The following is a 13,938-nucleotide window of genomic DNA, read 5'->3' as shown; positions in this document are numbered from 1 at the left end:
CTTAAAGAAATAATGTGGCGTTTATGTCGACGGGGACAATTTGACGAATCGACGATCGCCTCGCGATAACGACGCGGCAGCTAAAGAGCTTAATTTCAAATAAAATCCAATGCAAGACTAATTTCAAGAAACGAATCTGTGATACGGAAGGCCCGTGCTTTATCGTCGATCGATCGCCGACGTGGAGTCTAATGCACTTTGTATTTGACAAGCCGCTTGCTCGCTCTATTCCCAAGTAACACAGAGCCGAAACGCGCAAAATTCGCTCAAATATCTATTGTTGAGTTTGACTTTATCTAACTCGCGCAGTCAGACAGGCGCTCACACTAATCCTAGATTTACACCGGGCTAGTGAGGGAAAACGAGTGCCAAACGAGGGAGTTCCTCTGACGCATTGACGTGTGTACGATCACGTATTTACCCCAAATGATTTCGACAACTTCGGTAAAAGGATGCCGGAATAATAGTAAGGTAAAGGAAGAAATTTATTTCGATAAGTTGCCCTGACAAGTATTTGAGAATCAGATTTATTTCTCGTAATTCACGGTTATTTACTACGCCTACCTATTCATGCGCTATTTCGAAATTCCACTCATAATTCAATATCCCTAATATTTTCCGGCCGACGAGTTTTTTAATTGATTTCGCGTTCGTACCCGAAAGGAATACATAATTTAATAGAAAAAAAAGTAAGTAAAAATAATAACGCGCTGTTTTTAATTATACGAGATTAATGACGGTACACTTATACCTAGCAGCTAATTATTTTTTAATAAATTGCAGGAATCAAATTAGTATAGCGTCAGTTAAAATTAAATTAAATTATAATAGTCGTTGTCGAGCAGACGCACGTTCTTATGTGATTATAGCCGAGCAGGTCGTCACCAAGTTGTGTACGATACGTGTTCGTCGACCTTCTTGCTTAGCGGGAGGACTTAAGGTTCTCACGATCCAAATAAAAAAGCGTCAGTGAGCATATAAAGAGCAGTTGTCCGTGGGATTAAAAAGAATAAACATAAAGTACAATAACTCGAACAGAAGTCTAAAAATTAATTAAAATACCTTTTTCCTATATATACATTTCTCTTTTTTTTCTCTTTTAATTTACTTTTTATTGGAAAATGCTGAATGTAATAAAGCAAAACTCGTAAGTCACGCTAATAATATTGGCGTTTGAAAAATTACTTTAGTATATCGAAATATATTTTATTATGCATTGAAATATATTTCCCTAACGAATTCAATTATTCAATTAAAGCAGCTGTGGTTGTGAATTTAAAATTCGTCGAAAATTTCTTGAAAAGGTAATTTTATTAACTAAAAACCTCGAATGAATAAATGAACGTCAAAAATTGAATTTATAGTGCTTATTCGTAGATATAATTATACGCATTTCAGAGAGGCCGTCAAATCAAAAGATTTATAAACGTTTCATGAGAAATAAAAACATTACCAGTTTTTTGATCGCAGAACCAAAGATAATTAAATACTAATAATTAAAATGCAAATTTATTAACACGACTAATGATACACGTGGTAGGCGGTAGGTAAAGGAGCGAATGTAAAACGCAGCATTTTTATCCAATGCGATGATACCAGCCGGTATGAAGTACAAGAAAACAATGGTGCGGAAAAACCGAAAACACGCGGGCGGTTTTGCATACGTCAGCCTCGGGAAAAATTGTTATTTAATGCGCCACTTGAATTGGGAAAACAAAATTGCGATTTGATAAATAACTAAAATGTTTCTCACATTGTATCAATTGGCACGAATGCGCCGCGTACTTTGAAAGGGCACATTTTCGGAATAATCGCCGACATTACGCGCTGTCCTAAAATGTTCAGCAAATGAGGGAGTTCTTTGTTACCGGGATAAATTATAACGACAAGCCGCACAAAGCGGCAGCGTGCAACGTTTAAACCCACCGGCGGGTGTACGTTGTCACCTGGCCGTACAAACAATCCTTTTGGAATGCCATTATGTATTCGCGCGCCGGAAACGTATAAAACAAATACCGGGCCCGACGTATGTAGTTCATTCGCTGGCACTTGCGAGAGCGCAATGGACCGCACCGCCAGTTTCCGGGGTGGCAAATAATCCCGCGGCAGGTCGAGGAAACGAGGGCTAACGATAATTGGCACCAAAATGAGCTGTCTGATATATTTGTTCTTCGATTATTCCGCGGGTAATTTTCGCGTTTTCGGTATCGCGTCGCGCCTGAATCAATATTTTCTTAAATCAATATTTTTAAGTAGGCTTTTTTCTAAATACTCAGAAACCCTCCCAAATCATTATTCTCTCTCCGTAATGTTTAATAAGATGGTTATATAAATTAATAATTAAAATTAATGGGTGTCCAAATATACTTTTTACACCAACTGTATAAGTTTTGCGAAATGTTATACAACGGCTACATACACCGGTAGCAGTAGCATTACATAAGCGTCGCGCTGTGAATATAATTCCGAAATATATTACGCGTTGAAATATATTCAGCGAAATTCCAAGGCACGCTCCTTGCTTCACCCGGTTTCTTCCTTTTGTTGCAGTTGCCCTATAATACTCTATGAAAGTAAATGTTACCATGTGCGGTCAGATTTCACACAAAAATGCAGGAAAACGGTCTTGCTGATTTTAAGTTACAGCATTCCTCGAGTATTAGCTCGGCATTTTATTCAAATTTTATTACAAATAATTATCGTAGCTTTCATTTTATCTTAAGCGTGAATACACTCGTCCTATTTCTCTCATCGTCAGCCTATTTAATTTTCGATCGGTTCAGAATTAACTTTTACATTCCCAGCGAACAGCGTTTGTCCGTTTAATACTAGTCATTTGATAAATATAAAATTCTCTGCATTTTTAAGCTCATGGTAACTTTACAAATTTTTGGTTGAAATCTGATTACTTCATGTATTTTGATTTCCCCGCGGAAATCTGTATTCAAATTGCTAATCGCGCACGTTCGTTTCTTCAGCGAATTACTCGGGAATTAAAAATCTGGGTTCCTTTGTTCTTTTATCGTTACGCGTGTATCGTCTTTTAAAAAATAACACCACGTCGGCCGAGACTGAAAGCAATGAATACAACTCCGACGAGTAAACCGAGTGAAGGCGTTGTTGGGAAGGCGGGCGAAAGAAAAAAGTAGGACTGCTCGCGGTTTCTAAACTGCACCTGGAGGGCTCTTTTTTTTTTGCGAGCCGCGAAACGTATAGCTACAATGGCCCATGCGTATACAATATATGAGCTTTACGAGAGGCAGAACCGAGTTGGATTGCGCAAGGTTGGTAAATGCGGCTCGAGAATACAGTAAAAATACATAGCGCGGCCACGCCGAACTACTGTTGTACGCTGGCCTAGAAAAAATATTTGTTAATTCCGCGAGGCAGATTTTGTTAAGCGACACAAATCCCTTATTCGCTTTCGAAAATAATCCTCTTTCATTATGGAAATCATTGCGCGAGGAAATAGATCGCGTTTATTTTTCCGCGTTTTGTTTTCCCTCAGTTATGCATTCGGTGTATGCGTTATTCACAAACTGTATTGAACGCCTATAAGAATCACTAGAGAGAAAAAGAGAGTAAAAGAGAGAGTGAGTGAGAGAGTAAGCGAGAGAGCAAGCGAGAGAGAAATAGAGAGAGAAATAGAGAGAGAGAGAGAGAAAGGGATTGTCGATCCATAATACGATAAAGCAACATTCGCGCACCAGGCATCGCGATACTTTTACCTTTGTCATAGCTTGATATTTCTGTCAATCGAACGGGTTTCAAAATACATGAATTCGAACGTTTAAATTCATCGGGCGTTTTGTTGAACGCAGCTCGCAAAACTCGACGCTGACGTATCCTTTTTAATTATCGAAAATAGTCAAGTGTCAAAGATTAAATAATACAAATGTAAGGACTTAACGTAACAAGATTACATTTGCTATTAACGGCCTGTAATTATTCCCATTTCACGATCATTTAATATTTGCTATTATATATTATTTTGATTAAATTCAAAATTGCGTCCAGTTACATTATCATCATCTGACCGTCACCATGATAACGTACACGCGTAATCAATTCTATTCTTAAATTATATTACATTTTGTGTACACAATAACAATGCACCGCAATAATTTACGCTGCGATAAGTTTCAGCTGCGGTAAAATGACTAAAAACCAATTTAAAGCTTTCATTTCATAACGCTAATTAATCGGAAAACAAATCATTCAAAATTATATACTAAAGACATAACTTAACCCTTTACCTAACCTGACCCAAACTTAATTTTTTTTCCTTTTTTGTAATAAAAAAAAAAACTTTAGAACCGACGAATATAAATTTTCTGAAAAATTTATTTTACACCGTTTGCTTTTATATTATTTCCGGCGTAGCGTTTAAAATTATTCGGGACCCTCGCTGGCTTACTTTGTGAATTAATTTAATAGGACAGCAAAGGCTTGGCGTCACAGTGCGCGAACTCTTGCGTTATGCACGCCCGCAACACGTAGCGCGCCATTCACCTATTTATCCACCCGCTATGAACTGTACTTCGAATTACCGACTCGCGATAGTTGTACTGGGAGCACGGGTGCGTCGTTGCTCCGCAAAACGTTTCGCCGCTTCCGGTCCGCGCTCACAAGACATTTCCACCGGGTAAATGTCGTCGCAGCGACGTGTAACGTACTGAGCGACGTATTTGCACACGCGCCGATAGCTCATTCTCTTTCCGCATAATTTATAAGGCTTGCAGCCACCCGGCTACCTTCGAAAGTGACGCGTATCTGCATGCATCCACGAATTTCCGATATATCGAACCCAGGACATAACACTCTTTCGCAGACGGGTCGCAGAACCCGGTCCGCTCCGTTTCCGACGAATGGCACGCAATCTCCATCAATTTGTACCCCGCGTAGCCTGTTGCGGCACAATAAAATGAAATTGGCTGGCGCGAATGCGGTCGGCGCGTGTTTTAATTTTTAATAGTAAAACGATATTTTTTAAATGGATTATTCAATACCGTACGCTAGATGTAAAACGATAAGTGTCCTTCCCCTGTCGATGGCTTCAATTAGATTATTTGTAGAGTATTAAATTACTTTGTGAAAGAAAAATATTCGGGGGATCTGCTAATGTTACGTTAAAATATTAAATAGAAAGTGAGCTTGTACTAATTACACTGACATCTTTTATTATAAAAATATTCCAAGTTAGCGCGACGCTGCTTTACATCGAAAGGGAGTATTAAAAATATTTTAAAATTAATCTGGACCGTGTGGAATATTAAATTACAAAAGGGTATAATAATTCAAACTACCGTGTCCAATTATTTAAATAAATTCTAGTTACATTGTTTTGCGTGAAAATAATTTTTTTTTATATTATTTACCTTGGTATTATATAATTTCTTTGCACATAATTTCTTTAAAAATTAATTCACCTCAAATTATATTCGCGCATAACGAAATTATCGGTATATTGTATGCATTTTAAGTGCGGAGTTCTAGGATTTTCTGCGATTATCTATATGTAGAAAATTTGAACGACATAACGCTTGAGTTTTTCCTGTACAAGAATAGACAAAGTACCGCGATCGTAAATCTGCAAAGATACCGAGGTTTAGAATAAATCAAGACGCACGTGTCCATGCCGCATAAAAGACTGCGCTGTACGTGCTGCACGTCCAGGTGGCATAAATAAATGCAAACAGATACAAGAAATATTGAGAGATGTAGGTGCGAGAGTCGGCCGCGCGGCGATATCGGCGGAAAAATTGCGGGGGTCCAGTGAATCCGCAGTAATAATCGTTCGCATCGATCACGTCTGATTTGCAACGTTCGATTTATTCAGATTTATTTTCACGACGATCCCGGGTGCATTTCTCGCGGATTTTTCTCCTCCGATGCCCCGCGCGTGGAAATATTCTCCGCACCGCCGTCGCCGTCGTAGTCGTCGTCGTCGTCGTCGTCGTCGTCGTCGTCGCGGATTTGATTTATCGATTTCGTTCGATTTCGTGTCGTGACAAGCCCAATTTCCGGCGCGACAACTCACCGAATTTCGAGCGAGAAATCGCGGCAATGTATTATTGAATAATAACGTCCATAATTAATACTTGAGTTCCTCTGCGCTCACAATGCCGCGTGTTGCTCTGATTTCATTAAACGTTGTATAATTTATGCAGCGAGTTCCACCGCGCGCGAACTGCGGCAAATGAAATTCATTGTTGCGCAACGGAACGGGGGTTTTTGTTCGACGAAGCGACCGCGTTTTGCAAATTAGGTGAAAGAACTGCATTAAGAATCTCTTTGATTTACCGACCATACTGTCGCGATAAAAACTTGATATAAAAAAAACTCTCGACAATAACGCATCGAAGTCTTTTGATCTTTAATTAGGCAAAAATTATGAGAAATATTCTAATTGCCCTAATAATATTGTAACCCGAAATTATAATATCCTATTTAAATACCCACATTTTCGAAAGACAGAGAGAGTCGTGTTAAAAAAATCGTCAAGCGCGATTTCGCGGAAAATAACCATTGTAAGAAAAGACACGCCGGTGCACTCATTAAATAAACTGACCAGTGTGTTCGCATTTAATTCCGATTTTAATTTAATTGTATTACCATCCTACATATATTTAAAAAGAGATGAATGAGAGAACGAGAGAGGGATATTTATACGTCTATTATGGCCATTTTACCTATGTCGGGTTCATCCGTAACTACGCACACAAGCCGTCTTTTTCCATTGTTTAATTTACACCACTGTGGGTTTCACGCGCACATGGATGCACAACGCTCGTAATAGCAAACAACAGTAATTGCTACGCAACATTTTTACTTTTGCATCCGATAATAAATTCCAAATTTATTAAAAAATAATAATAAATTTAACGAGTCAATTATTTCATAAAATTTAATTCAATACATTGCACGCGTATATTGTAGAGAAAACTTTTTTCCTTTTGTCAATTTTGCTAAATAACGACCAAGCATTGCGATTAAAATTTATTGTTAACTTTTAAATACTTTGCGTGTTATTTCACAAGAAGAATATTTGACAAAGTAAAATTACTTTGTGGGGAAAAAATATAAAAAAATTAACGAAATTATTTCAATGATTTGAATAAATAATTAATTTAAAAAATAATAAATGATGTATAGCCTGCTTTGTGAAAAGTTTCGTCGATTACTTTTCCGAAATCTCGTCCTATTTTTAAGATTCCTCAAGACATATATTCAACATAGCGCACTCACGAAAGTGCTGTTAATTACGATCGTTCGCGTAGTAATTATCGCGGTACAGTAATCACGCGGAATTTTGCGTAGCATTCCGAACGTTACCCGAACACGACGCGCGATCCTTCGAAATACGCGAAATATTATTAATAATTGAAATATGGCTTTTCACAATTTGAATAATTCGCTCCGACGATTCTCTCTTGGTTCAGAAATGGTAATAAAGAATTTGTGTTTAAATTGGCGAAAAATTCGGAATGAGTCCGCTTAAATTTCTATTTTAAAAGGATAAATTGGCGTGAAGCGCCGCTTCGATAAATCGGTGTTGCTAGTCACAATGCGTTGCTACTTAATCGCGAGAGTTAATCAGTCGTGATGTCGGAATTCGATAGCAGTTAATTGAGCGCGAAAAATAATCACGATTTCAAGGAACAATGTGCGCGAAACAGCCCACTCGTTCGAGTATCGAAAGGAGTTACGCATTAACTGCGAAGCTTATTGCACAAGATATTATAACGTATTGTAAAATAAATGTTCGATAAAATATTGCCTATACTGCGCTCCGAACAGTGGAGCGGCAAATTTGTGTGAACAAAATGTTACGCCGTGTGACGGGAAACCGAATATCAAGTGTCGTCACACACATCACCTAACTCGTCTTGTCCTATTAATTGTGAAATATCTAACAAAAAGCATACGTTATGCAATAAAAGTACGACGAACATACTGTTTTTTGTATTACAAATTGACGTCGTTTACGGATCGTTAAATTACGTCGCGTGTTTCCCGATTCTCGCAATTTGTTATTTAAACACACGCCGTCAACTGATATCGACACGTTAATTATTAATAGCAAACCCTAAAATTGCGCATGGGATGTTTAATTATTCAGTGCAATGACGGAGTGCTTTAATAGAAACCGAGAGATTATTATTTCGCGAAGAGTTTCGAAATGAGATTGCGCGACATCGGAGCTGATCGACCGCTGTGAAACGCAATCATCGTTAATTCCATTTTCCATCGATTTAATATCTTAGTAGCAAGCCCTCCCTTAATCATTACTGATTTTTTGCCGACGGCCGATGACGTCGCGCGCCTAAAGTACAATTCTCTTGTAAACGAGGGACAGATATTCAGACCGGATACGAAGACTTGCGGCGTGCATTTTAATGAACTCGCTGTCCAATCTTGTTTTCTAGCGGCGTAAGTTCCTTCGGGAGGATAAAGAGAAACGAGGGCGAGGCAGAGGGAGGGAAGAGGAGGTATCCGAGGCAGCGGTGGCTACGGAGGAGAATTCAGGGGGAGACGGCGGGGTGAACCGGAACCGGAAATGGCTGCGAGGTGGCTGCTACTGCTGGCGCTCCTCGCCGCCCACGCCGCGGCTCTTCCTGATTTCATTAGGATAGGTGAGTATCTTTCCCAGTTTCCCCCCGTGTGAAAGCCGCGACCCTTTCGACCGCATTCAATAGCAGTCAGTAAAATTATTATCAATGCCCCTCCCCGCGATCGATAATATCTACCGATGAAGAAACGACCTGGCTTCCCCAGAATGACATTAAAAAGATGGGGCTCCGCGAATATTACAAGCAGATAAAATCTGGCTCCTCCTGATCAATTTCAAATAAATGCAACGACGACAGAGACAATTAATCGCGATGATTGAAGCGCACGCTATCTAGTTTGTTATTTTTTATTATTACTATTATTTTATTTTTGCGTAAAAACCCACAGAGTAAATATCCATTTAAAAAATGAAGCTGCAATTAGCATGTCGATAACGATTTATTTTATCCTTACAACGTGCAAGTTCTGGTTGATTAAAACTCTGCCAATCTATGTTCTATTCAGTTAACAAATAATTTCAATTTATTTCTATACTCGTAAAATAAAAATTGCTAGAAAAAAAAAATCTTAACTAAAGATTAGTCGCGAAAATACATCGCTGCGAGTGCAGTTAATTATCCGAAACTGTCTTGAGATTATTTCCCGTATCTTTCGAGGTTATTTTCCATCGAGAGGTTTTGCGCAATTTATTTCTTTTTTTGCCTCTCATGTGGCTTCTAAGCGAAACGCGCGTGGTGCACCACCGTCCCCGTCGCTCACAGAGCCGGTTACTTTCAATATACCCGCCGGGCGGATGGTTAGCGACATTTAACTGTGAAATACCTCTTGTTTATATATCCGCCGCATGGGTGGCAGTGCACACGCGGTTGATATTGGAGTGATTTTCCCTCTGACGCGCGGCAGCCCAGAACTTCGGTAATTGTCGTCGCGCACGGTAAAATGCGTGTTATCCGCGTCACGTTTGCCCATGTTCCACTTGCACTACCATCAATGCCAATTAAATAGAGCACCGTTAGTAGCACAGCCTTTTATCGTCGCCATTAATTTCAATTATTTGCCCGGCAAAACATTTTCACGAAGCCACTGCAGTTTAACGATATTTGCGCGATTGCCCGTGTTTACGCGGCAGTGAACCCAGAATTGTACGTTCGAAGCGAGAGACGACATAATTAATCGGAAAGTTCTTTCTCTAAGGAGACTACGAAATATAACTGGCCGCTCGCCGTGGCTGTGAAAGTCAAGCCGTAAAAAAAAAACATAAAAAATAAAGGGAATAGTATTATTAAATAAATGATAAAGCTAAGAAGATTAGAGAGATTACCATTTTCGTGTGTATTTAATTGCTTCATTTTTTAAATGGATATTTACTCTGTGAGTTTTTACGTAAAAAAAACAAAATTATTATTATACTTTTGACTCACCGATATCGTAGCGGAGCTTGTTGACTCGCATCATCACCGGCGACGTTAATCTGTAACAAAGAAAAAAAACCAAAATTATAGCAACGTTCAAAATTTATATTAAAATAATTAAAATTAAAGAAAAGATCGTAACGCAAAAAGTTACAAAAAATTGCGTGTATTTCAGATAGAAATTAATCGATAGTCTTTAATTTTTATCCCTGAATCGTTCGAATAACGAAAGCAAGACTATATGTAATTAATAAACAATTAATAAATAGTAAATTAAATTTACCAAGAGATGGCTCCGGTAGCGCCCGATGCCCCCTTGGCCATCTCCTCCCCTCATCCTCCGTCCTCGCACTCACACACACATGCGCGCGCGAGAATCGCGACCACGATTAACCACATGCTATTCGGCACGAAAATCGCGCGATACTTTTCCAGCACTTCCGAAATCAACCGTACGCGAATCGCTATGCTATAATAGAGCGCGAGAAAGATTACACGATCGCTCCTTTCCCCTGCCTTTCCCCGTTGTCGTTCGCGCTACGCTCGACCTTCGTACACTCGATGCCGAAATAATACCTTCGCCCGGTGGCAAATCGCAAGCCCCGCGCGGACTACGTCTTACCCACGTCGTACGGCAGCAGATTCGATGACCGCGGAAAGGAATAATCCACCTCGAAGTGGACAGGAACACCGAGCGCGCGTCGTACTCTTGGCCGCCGGCGGCCATTTACACGGAGAGACCGTCTAGTGCGAAATTGTCGCGAGAGGTATCGCGACGTAGGCGCTGCACGACCACGGGACGCACTAACGTTCAGACGGGTACGCCAGTCGGACGGTACGAATACGCGGCGACTTTCCGATTTCGTCGATTATCACTGAGTCTAGCATGTGGCTTTGCGTTACACGTTCGGGCTACCGCAGCCTGCGACGGAATGAGAGGGAGCGCGTGGGACGAGGAGACGTGAGGTGAAGAGTGGGGGAACTTGGGCAAGCGAGCGAGCGAGCAATGTTTTGTTTAGCATTTCAGCGCGGCAGCGAGTGTTCAAGGTAACGCACGGCTGACTGCTTTTTAATATGATCTAAAATAATACCTGAATATTCGTTCTATGCGAGGGTAGTCGCCTCAGATTTTCTCTCCCCGCGCGGCTAGTAATCGCGGAACTTCCTCTTCCTTCTCTCTCGCAAGTTAATAATGATACTTGGCGACTGCGAAGTTCGGTATATGATAAAAAAATATTATTTTACGTGTTATTTTACGTATTATTTTATTTAAAAATTATTAAAGGCTACACGAGCTCTTTTTCAACGATCTAAAAAATTGTAAAGATATAATAATTTTTTGTGTAAAAATTATTTATAGAAATTTATATTCCTAATTAATGCTAGCTTATAATGTTACTTTTTTTTTTAAATTAGTAGTATCGATAGACATACACTTAACGCTTTTTTTTAATTTGCATGTACATAATTTTTTTTCTTTTAAATTTAATAATTCCATCAAAATTGAAATCTGCGAGATAAATTCTTTTATGTACATATAATTATTAATTTCTTGGGTATCGTTGCGTAGTATTACTTTTCGTGTATAATAAATAATAATTTAATACCGCCAGGAACGGCTTTAAAAATATATTTTATAATTTCGTTGCAACAGTTTCCAATTGGGTTTACATAAAAGCCCGAACGTATTGAAATTTGCACGCAGAAAATTACGCGGTCGTAAAATTTTTATCCATACCTCTTAATAGAAAATAAAATCTCATCTGTTTAATGGAAGGGAGATTCTTTGTTACATCGACACGCGGGTTATTGTCGCCGTACGAAATTAACAGCTTTATCGTTATCAGAATCTAGTAGTGAACACGACCGTCCCCGCGATGCTCTCGCATCCAAAAATCGATTCGCGCGTCTCAGTTTATCCCGAGAATAAATTGTTCATAAGAGTTCCCCGGCTCGTCCATCAGCCTCTTTCATTTCTTGATAAAGCAATAACACCCGGTAACATTTTCACGCATTCAGAAACGTCACGTCGTCGTTTAATATTATGATTGTGTCGTTGCCCGACGACGTTGCGCGGACATACGCGTGCATCTACGTGATGCATCCGAGCCGGCCGAGTATACTCCGAACTTTTATCGAGGCGAATTCATGATACACTCGATTTCCGAGCGCTTTTCTCCCCGGGGTAGCGAACGAGAGGCGAAAGCGAATCGATACACACGTCCCGTGCTCGCGGAGATACGTGTTGTACTTGCTACGCGAGTTTTGATGCATTCGCTCGTGCTACATCCGCACGCTTGTTCCGCGGCGTATCACCGATGCTGTGTATGGCCAATAGCTTTCTGTATCGAAAAATTGGAAAAGGAAGAAATTTACCGAAAGAACATGAAGAGTATATATGTATATACATATAGGGGAAAAGAGAAAAAGAAGAGATATATATAATATATATATAAAGCTGGATATTCTTTTCGCTTACCTTACACCGATTGAATTTTAAGCAACTCACATTTCTTAGTTTTCTAATTTTTCAACATTTTCTCGCTGGTACCGGTTTAATATTTATTTTACTTCCTTTCTACCATGACTCTCTCTCCGTTTCACGTTGGATTTACACATCTTCACTCACGTTATTAGGCTCGTCGTTGTCACAATGAGCGGAACGAATAGAACTACGTAGCGAGAGGGTACGCCGAGAGGAATCGATAGCGGGGGTCGCTAACGAGAGACGTAAATCTATCCCGCAAATTCTATAAATCGCGGAGTCAAGCCGGCGCAGCTGCTCGTACAGTTACTTTATGACGTACGCGAGATTAAAATCAATTTATGGCGCCAATTTCTCCTAACCGAATGAATTGGAAGGCGCGGAATTTCAGCGGTAACCGCATGAAGAAACGGTCGGGAACACTTACGCGGCGCGAAATGATGGAAGCGATGGCGGATGGAACGGTTGCCCTCGCTGCTTTTCTCGATTGAATAATAATAAATTCGTGTTTACGCATGCGAGCTCTCGATTGGGATACTACCATTTCAAGTAAAGATATTTCACGAATTTCAATCCAATTTCGTTATATAGCAGTCGGATTATGATTTAGCGCTGATACTGCGTTTTTGCCATAAATCCTTTATTTATTATTTATTAGCTCGATGCTTTTATTTTCTCAAATGTTAACTTTCCTCCTTTAATGCAATAAATTAATATATTTTTCAAATTTGTTGCAACACGTTGCAACACGTTGCGCACCAAGAATATTCATATTTCATATTAAATCTGTAAAAATAGAGAGCAGTTTTTCGAACTACATCTCCATTGAAATATAATATATTTAAATTTGTATCGGAACCTTTTTGCCAGAGGCGTCGCTATATTGTTTAAAAAGCAGTAAAGGCGTACGTGTAAACGAATATGGACAAAATGCATTAAGCAGCGATGTAATACGGAGCACAGCTTTCGTCGAAATCGTTCCGTGAGGGTGTAAATAGTCTATAAATCTTTATCGCGCATCGACGTGCACAGAACCGGATAGATAGAATGTTGTGATAGCGGTCGTGGATGGAAAGTAAGAAGGAATGTACGCGCGGATCTCGTCAAAGTAGCACCCTTTAATATGGATACGTGATTTCCCAGGTGGGCTGTTTCATCCGTCGGACGACAAGCAGGAAGTGGCCTTTCGTTACGCCGCGGAGAAGATCAACGCCAACCGGGACATTCTGCCCAAGTCTCGCCTCAGCGCTCAGGTTGAAGTGATACAGCCGCAGGACAGCTTCCACGCTTCGAAACGAGGTGAGTTTCATAATTGAATCGGAAATACTGGATCGTGTGGCACTGCGAATCACAACCCCTCCGATTCTTTCCTCGCTTCGAAAACATTTTGTAAGCTATGACGTGACTCAATCAACGCGGCTTTTTAAATTCCAGAACTTAATTCGAACAAAACGCGATTGCAAAAAT

The 13,938-nt window shown here is 39.8% G+C and overlaps 1 protein-coding gene across 3 annotated transcripts in view; it reads left to right on the top strand.

Moving 5' to 3' along the window:
- The window catches only part of Kair1d (Kainate-type ionotropic glutamate receptor subunit 1D), a 173,738-nt gene that overhangs the window by 65,451 nt on the left and 94,349 nt on the right, over positions 1 to 13,938 (top strand). For all 3 annotated transcript variants that reach the window (XM_070661437.1, XM_070661436.1, XM_070661434.1), the window contains exons 2-3: positions 8,430 to 8,636; positions 13,615 to 13,770. In XM_070661437.1, the coding sequence (XP_070517538.1) occupies positions 8,561 to 8,636; positions 13,615 to 13,770 (232 nt within the window). In that variant the 5' untranslated portion in view covers positions 8,430 to 8,560. The remainder of the gene's footprint in view (positions 1 to 8,429; positions 8,637 to 13,614; positions 13,771 to 13,938) is intronic.

Source organism: Cardiocondyla obscurior, linkage group LG09, assembly GCF_019399895.1.
Source record: "Cardiocondyla obscurior isolate alpha-2009 linkage group LG09, Cobs3.1, whole genome shotgun sequence".
Classification (NCBI taxonomy): domain Eukaryota; kingdom Metazoa; phylum Arthropoda; class Insecta; order Hymenoptera; family Formicidae; genus Cardiocondyla; species Cardiocondyla obscurior.
This window is presented reverse-complemented; position numbering and strand designations above follow the sequence as displayed.